This window comes from Embiotoca jacksoni, unplaced genomic scaffold, assembly GCF_022577435.1.
Source record: "Embiotoca jacksoni isolate LCO1_2020_lvr unplaced genomic scaffold, fEmbJac1.0.p SCAF_115, whole genome shotgun sequence".
NCBI lineage: Eukaryota > Metazoa > Chordata > Actinopteri > Embiotocidae > Embiotoca > Embiotoca jacksoni.
In genome coordinates, this window is record NW_027185247.1 from 472,501 (window position 1) to 480,000 (window position 7,500).

Genomic DNA, 7,500 nt, shown 5'->3' on the forward strand with positions numbered 1-7,500 from the left:
TAGTTTTAAGTCTTTTTTCACTTTTTTTTTCTGCTAAGGTGAAGGTGAAGAGGAGGAAATATAAACCATCGGTACCGGAGATCTTAATGGAGAACGTGAGGTCGTTGGCCAATAAGACGGACGAGCTCGGTGCTGGTAAAGACCCAGAGAGAGTACCGGGACAGCAGCATGTGTTTCACCGAGACATGGCTGCACTCACATCTCCTGGACCACAGTGTGGCCGTACCGGCTTCAGGACTGTTCCCTGTATGTGTGTGTACTAACTAACTAACTAACTAACTAACTAACTAACTAACTAACTAACTATCTATCTATCGATCTATCTGTCCTCGTCCCCACCTTGATCCTGAAGTCTCCCAGGTCCAGCTCTCGGAGGATCTCGTAGACAATCTTCAGACACTCTGCGTCGGGGATCATAGCGTCGTACTGACCGGCGATGTCAAAGTCCTGACAACAGACACACACTCAATCAGACTCCGCCCACACATCGGCCAGTGACTCCGCCCATCAACACATCCCTTTGAGGAGGACTCACACACTGGTAGAACTCCCGGTAGCGTCCGCGGGTCATGGCTGGGTTGTCACGGCGATAGACCTTGGCGATGTGGTAGCGCTTGATATTGGTGATCTTGTTCATGGCCAGGTAGCGGGCGAAGGGCACCTGAGAGGGGGCGGGTCAAGGACAACACTCCACCCACACTGTAAACAGACAGGTGGACAGACAGGTACATCGGCAGGCAGACGGACAGACAGGCAGGCAGGTGGACGGACGGACAGACAGGCAGGCAGACAGACAGGTAGACAGACAGATAGACCAACAGATAGACGGACAGGTGGACAGACAGGTAGACAGACGGACAGGTAAACAGACAGGTAGACAGAAAGGTGGACAGACAAACAGGTGGACAGACTGGGCAGGATACAGTGAGGTCGTATCTGAGGGACAGCAGCTCTCCTCCCTGGTCCTTGAGGTCGTAGATCAGCTTGGAATCTTCTCCGTACTTCCCCATCAGCGTTTCCTGCACACATGGACATCACGTCCGTAGGTCAGGTGACTTCCTGTCTGTCCTCCAGGGTTTCAGAGGGTTTGTGTGATTGTTGAAATCTAAAAGGTTTGATTTTGCGATGGATTTTCTCTAAAATGTCGTGAACGTGTTCCGCCTGCCGCCTTAACGTGTTCCGAAGCCTGCCGCCTTGACGTGTTCCGCCTGCGGCCTTAACGTGTTCCGCCTGCGGCCTTAACGTGTTCCGCCTGCGGCCTTAACGTGTTCCGCCTGCGGCCTTAACGTGTTCCGCCTGCCGCCTTAACGTGTTCCGCCTGCGGCCTTAACGTGTTCCGCCTGCGGCCTTAACGTGTTCCGCCTGCCGCCTTAACGTGTTCCGCCTGCCGCCTTAACGTGTTCCGCCTGCGGCCTTAACGTGTTCCGCCTGCGGCCTTAACGTGTTCCGCCTGCGGCCTTAACGTGTTCCGCCTGCGGCCTTAACGTGTTCCGCCTGCCGCCTTAACGTGTTCCGCCTGCCGCCTTAACGTGTTCCGCCTGCCGCCTTAACGTGTTCCGCCTGCGGCCTTAACGTGTTCCGCCTGCGGCCTTAACGTGTTCCGCCTGCCGCCTTAACGTGTTCCGCCAGCCGCCTTGACGTGTTCCGCCTGCCGCCTTAACGTGTTCCGCCTGCCGCCTTAACGTGTTCCGCCTGCGGCCTTAACGTGTTCCGCCTGCGGCCTTAACGTGTTCCGCCTGCCGCCTTAACGTGTTCCGCCTGCGGCCTTAACGTGTTCCGAAGCCTGCCGCCTTGACGTGTTCCGCCTGCCGCCTTAACGTGTTCCGCCAGCCGCCTTGACGTGTTCCGCCTGCCGCCTTAACGTGTTCCGCCTGCCGCCTTAACGTGTTCCGCCTGCGGCCTTAACGTGTTCCGCCTGCGGCCTTAACGTGTTCCGCCTGCCGCCTTAACGTGTTCCGCCTGCGGCCTTAACGTGTTCCGAAGCCTGCCGCCTTGACGTGTTCCGCCTGCCGCCTTAACGTGTTCCGCCAGCCGCCTTAACGTGTTCCGCCTGCGGCCTTAACGTGTTCCGAAGCCTGCGGCCTTAACGTGTTCCGCCTGCCGCCTTAACGTGTTCCGCCTGCCGCCTTAACGTGTTCCGCCTGCGGCCTTAACGTGTTCCGCCTGCGGCCTTAACGTGTTCCGCCTGCCGCCTTAACGTGTTCCGCCTGCCGCCTTAACGTGTTCCGCCTGCGGCCTTAACGTGTTCCGCCTGCGGCCTTAACGTGTTCCGCCTGCGGCCTTAACGTGTTCCGCCTGCGGCCTTAACGTGTTCCGCCTGCCGCCTTAACGTGTTCCGCCAGCCGCCTTAACGTGTTCCGCCTGCGGCCTTAACGTGTTCCGCCTGCGGCCTTAACGTGTTCCGAAGCCTGCCGCCTTGACGTGTTCCGCCTGCGGCCTTAACGTGTTCCGCCTGCCGCCTTAACGTGTTCCGCCAGCCGCCTTAACGTGTTCCGCCTGCGGCCTTAACGTGTTCCGCCTGCGGCCTTAACGTGTTCCGAAGCCTGCCGCCTTGACGTGTTCCGCCTGCCGCCTTAACGTGTTCCGCCTGCCGCCTTAACGTGTTCCGCCTGCGGCCTTAACGTGTTCCGCCTGCGGCCTTAACGTGTTCCGCCTGCGGCCTTAACGTGTTCCGCCTGCCGCCTTAACGTGTTCTACCTTCAGCTCGAACACTGGTGTGTCGATGGTCTCGGCTCCGTGACGCTTGAAGCAGCGCGTGATGGTGTCGAACACTCGCCCTCTGATGGCCATCTGCTTCGGGTTGTAGTCCCTCGTCCCCTGACAGACAGACAGACAGACAGACAGTGAGTTCAGAGTTGTTTGTGTGTGTGTGTGTGTGTGTGTGTGTGTGTGTGTGGGGGGGGGGGGGGGGGGGGGGGGGGGGTTAAGACGTACCTTCGCTGTCTTCAGGACAGACTGCTGTTTGACGTCATCTCCTCCTAACTGAGCCTTCAGCTCCAGAAGTTTGGAAATCTCTTCATCAATCTGTCTCACACACACACACACACACACACACACACACACACACACACACACACACACACACACACACACACAGAAAAGATGAGGATTCAGGTGGTTCTGAAGCCGTCATACTGCCTTCATCATCATCGTAGGGCTGCATGATGAATCATATTCAGATCTCAGCTCTGATGAGGTCAGAGGTCGTACTCACGTAGACATTCCTCCTGGTGACAGAGCTCTAAGAACTCGATTACAGTTGTGATGTTTTCTAATCAGCAAAGTTCAGAGCAGATCCTTAAAGATAAAAGTTATTCATCAACATATTCAGAGAACTGCTCAGGAGATCAGCTGTCCGGATCAGGGAGGTTAAAAGGATGTGTTGCCTAGCAACGGGGTAGACCACACCTCCTCACTGAGACCAGGGTTCCTGCCCTGTCTAGATCAGAATCTTAGAAGTTTCCTAAATCGCCCCTCAGATCATAAGAACCTTTCTGAGTTGGGATCTCAGAGGAAGAACCTTTGTGAGTACGACTCCTGGTGCTCAGCCAGACTCGCGCAGCTCCGAGGAGGGCCGGCATTACACTCGGTCCTGGATCTACTCCCTGGACGGACCCACACTCGGGTGCAGAGGCCTACCTGAGCCACGGTGACCCCCAGCACGGAGCGCAGACACTGGACATGTGGTGCAGCCCACCAGCCCGCCACAGAGCGAGCCGGACCACGGAGCACGCCCAGCAGGGTCATCCCACGGAACCGAAAACAACCGCAAAAAATAAGTCCAGAGACCAGAGTTCAGCAGTGCATCATGGGTACATCCCACAGTAAAGTCCAGGTCCAATCACAATCACAGGGGGTGGAGCCAGTCCAGCAGGGAGAGGTAGATGATGGTGATGATGAAGGGCGACACAGGTCCAGGTCATCCAGGGTCGGCCAGGAAGAACAGGAGAAAAGTAGTAAGCAACCCTAGCACTAGGGAGGGGCGGGGCATGATGCACCATCATCATCATCATCACCACAGCGTGGAGGACAGAACATGAGATGGAGCAGGTCAATTGAAGCAGGCAGACACACATAAACACAGAGATCTCTCTGGACCGGTCACACTGCAGTAGAAACGTCAGCGAGTCAGAACCAGACAACAAACAGAAATACAACCGGTCCCTGATCCAGTTCATTATTACCTTTATTGCACTTTTATTATCATATTTACTGTAGTTTCACTCTTATTCACTTTATTGCAGTTTTATTATCATATTTACTGTAGTCCACTATGGTCCAACAGGACGTCTCATAAGAATCTGGACCTTTCATAATAACGAAACTCCAATAAGGTGAATGATAATGAAACTACAGGAAAGGTCATAATGACCTGGATCAGGGCCAAGTTCCATCTCTATGTTTGGTTTCCTGTTCTGGCTCACTCACCAGGATCTCCTCTCCCCGCCCCCACAACATCCGCTTGCGTTCACAGAGCAGCGTATTGCATCAGCTAACCTCTCTCACTTTAAACAGTCACACCAACAGTTCCTGTTTGAACGTCTCGTGTCGGAACCGCTTAAAATCACCTGTTCACGTGCTACATTTAATGCATTAAACATGCTAGTGTTAGCATTCAGGAGCTAACCCGGCGGAATGAGGGAGGCCGGTTCGCGGACATCAGACCGGGAGGAACCAGAGACTGTACAGAAACACGGTAGGAACCATATAAAGACGGTAGGAACCATAAAGGAACCATATAAAGACGGTAGGAACCATATAAAGATGGTAGGAACCATAAAGGAACCATATAAAGACGGTAGGAACCATATAAAGACGGTAGGAACCATAAAGGAACCATATAAAGACGGTAGGAACCATATAAAGACGGTAGGAACCATAAAGGAACCATATAAAGACGGTAGGAACCATATAAAGACGGTAGGAACCATATAAAGATGGTAGGAACCATAAAGGAACCATATAAAGACGGTAGGAACCATATAAAGACGGTAGGAACCATAAAGGAACCATATAAAGACGGTAGGAACCATATAAAGACAGTAGGAACCATAAAGGAACCATATAAAGACGGTAGGAACCATATAAAGACGGTAGGAACCATAAAGGAACCATATAAAGACGGTAGGAACCATATAAAGACGGCAGGAACCATAAAGGAACCATATAAAGACGGTAGGAACCATATAAAGACGGTAGGAACAGGGAAACCGGCGGGCTTCCTCCGCGGCTCACTGTCGGAGGCCGCAGCGCCAGAGCCAGCTGCGGTGCGAAACATCGTTCACATTGAGAGGAATTTAACGTGGACTCCCGGATCACCGGTCACACGCGCAGCCTTCAGTAACGATGGTGTTGTTACCGAAACTATCGACGTCTGTTGGTGAATTCGGCTCACCGATAACTGAGGAGAACCTTTTCTAAAGGGCGTTAGTACACCTGATGTGAGCCTCATGTCGAAGCAGTCCGCTTCAGGAACATGATGTAATTAGCTGCTACTTGGGCTGCCACGGACGGACGGACGGACGGACCGTAAACTTCCGGTGTTTTCCAGTCGGTTCCGCAGTACGAACGGAGCTCTTCGGCTCGTGTCGGCGCCGCTGGCTGCTCCCAGCCGGTCTGATAACGCTCTGATCTCCGCGTCCCTGATACCGGTGGACAGCAGCGGGATTACTGACCTGCTCTTTTCCTGCCTTCTCCGACTTTAACTTCCGAACCACTTCACCCTGGAGTTGAATGGCTTCTTGGATCTGCGCCTTGTCCTCCATGACTGCTCTCAAACTCTGCAGCGTGGATGTGACGGAGACCCGCAGCTGTCAAGAGGACGGAAACGCAACCGAGTTCCGTTCCATACTTTCCAAGTAAAAGACATATTATCTTCTAAGTTTTATGGCGGATGGCATCCAACGAAAGGTGCATTACCGCCACCTGCTGCATTGGAGTGTGGACCAGAGTCACCTCCCCCTTTACAAAATAAATAAATAAAAGGATCCGATGCTCTAAATCTTTTACTAATCCTGTTTCTTTCAGGTATTGTAGGACCTTTCCTGCCCCCAAGGTCAATGCATCCTTTAACTCTACTTCCTCTCCTGCCAGCCTCCTCTTCAACCGGTCTCGCTCCATTGGGAATTTCTGGCAATGACAAATGATGTGATCTACAGTTTCTGCTGTTTTTCAGAACTCACATCGTCCTGTTGGTGTTTATTTATTAGTGTCACTGTTTTGTTCAGCCTTGTGTGTCCAATCCTCAGTCTGGTTCATGTGTTTTCTTCTGGATGTCCTCCCTCCGCCAACTTCTTTCTGAATAACATAAAGATGTCTTCCTGTGTCTCCTGCGTCCCAACTGTGCTGCCATCCCTGAATCATGTTTCTTTTGATTCTTGATTCAGCTTCTGTTTTGCTGAATAAAATGTCTGTCTTGTTCTGACACTTCAAAGCTTGCTTTGCTAATTTATCTGCTGTTTCATTTGACCTTTGACCCTCTATGTGCAGGCACCCACATGAATGAAACAACAATACCCAAATGTTTAAGTCTGAACAGAGTTTTGTGTATTTCATTGATTAAATCCTGCCTGCTGTGAGATGTGAATGATTGTAATGACAATAATGCTGAACTGGAATCTGAACAGATGATGACCTTTCTGATCTGAACCTCCTCCACCTGCTGCAGTGCTGTTAAAATGGCCGACGTCTCCACTGTATAAACAGACAGATGGTCTGATGTTCTCCTTTTGACCTCATAATGCAAGGTTGCTATGGTGGCCGCTAAACCGGTTCCCCCTGTGTTAGGATCTTTAGATCCATCTGTGTGTGCCGGGGTAAATGATTGATATGTTGTCTGTAGTCTGTCCTCCACCACTCCTGCAATATTACCAACATCTTTAAGTACTTGGGTTTTGTTCAGAAAATAATGATCAGCTGACACCGAGGGAAATAACCAAGGTGGTGTTGCTGATAGCGGTACTGTAGAAGTGAATGTTATCTGATCTAATGTCATCTCTCTTGCATATTTTCCACTGCTCCATGCAAAGCAGTCCTGTTTGACCCTTTCACTCTCCCAACATGGCAGAAGCACCTTTGTGTTGGACACTCGTCTCCAGAATGTCCTTGAAGACTGGTCCAGTAGTTCAAAGTTAAGAGCTTGTCTCAAATGCAGCGGCGTCTCACCCTCCTCCACCTGAAGACACAGGACTTGTTCTAAAAGCACCACAACAGAGTCTCAGAGTTTGGGATTCACCACCTCCAGCCTCTTTAATGAAGTTCTTGCCACTGATCTAAATACCACACACCCATAACCCAGAACTGATCTCATCACAGCGATATCAATATTTTTCATTGCAGACCTGCTGGCTCCCCATTCTGACCCTGTTAGACACCTCATCACATTTAAAATATTCATAACTATCCTCTGAATCTGCTCATTCCATGTTAACTTCTCATCGAACCACACACCTAGAAACCTACAAACTTCCACTTGTTCAATCTTTTGTCCGTACATCTTTA

The 7,500-nt window shown here is 51.5% G+C and overlaps 1 protein-coding gene across 2 annotated transcripts in view; it reads right to left on the reverse strand.

Annotated features, from left to right (window-relative positions):
* The window catches only part of LOC138194824 (histidine--tRNA ligase), a 9,610-nt gene extending 3,777 nt beyond the window's left edge, over positions 1-5,833 (reverse strand). The window contains exons 1-7 of one of the 2 annotated variants that reach the window (XM_069143828.1): positions 5,676-5,833; positions 3,640-3,675; positions 2,935-3,024; positions 2,698-2,817; positions 924-1,019; positions 536-661; positions 340-447 (exon numbers count right to left, since the gene is read on the reverse strand). In XM_069143828.1, the coding sequence (XP_068999929.1) occupies positions 340-447; positions 536-661; positions 924-1,019; positions 2,698-2,817; positions 2,935-3,024; positions 3,640-3,675; positions 5,676-5,765 (666 nt within the window). In that variant the 5' untranslated portion in view covers positions 5,766-5,833. The remainder of the gene's footprint in view (positions 1-339; positions 448-535; positions 662-923; positions 1,020-2,697; positions 2,818-2,934; positions 3,025-3,639; positions 3,676-5,675) is intronic. The other variant, XM_069143829.1, reaches the window with a different exon arrangement.
* Between the last annotated feature and the right edge of the window lie 1,667 nt (positions 5,834-7,500).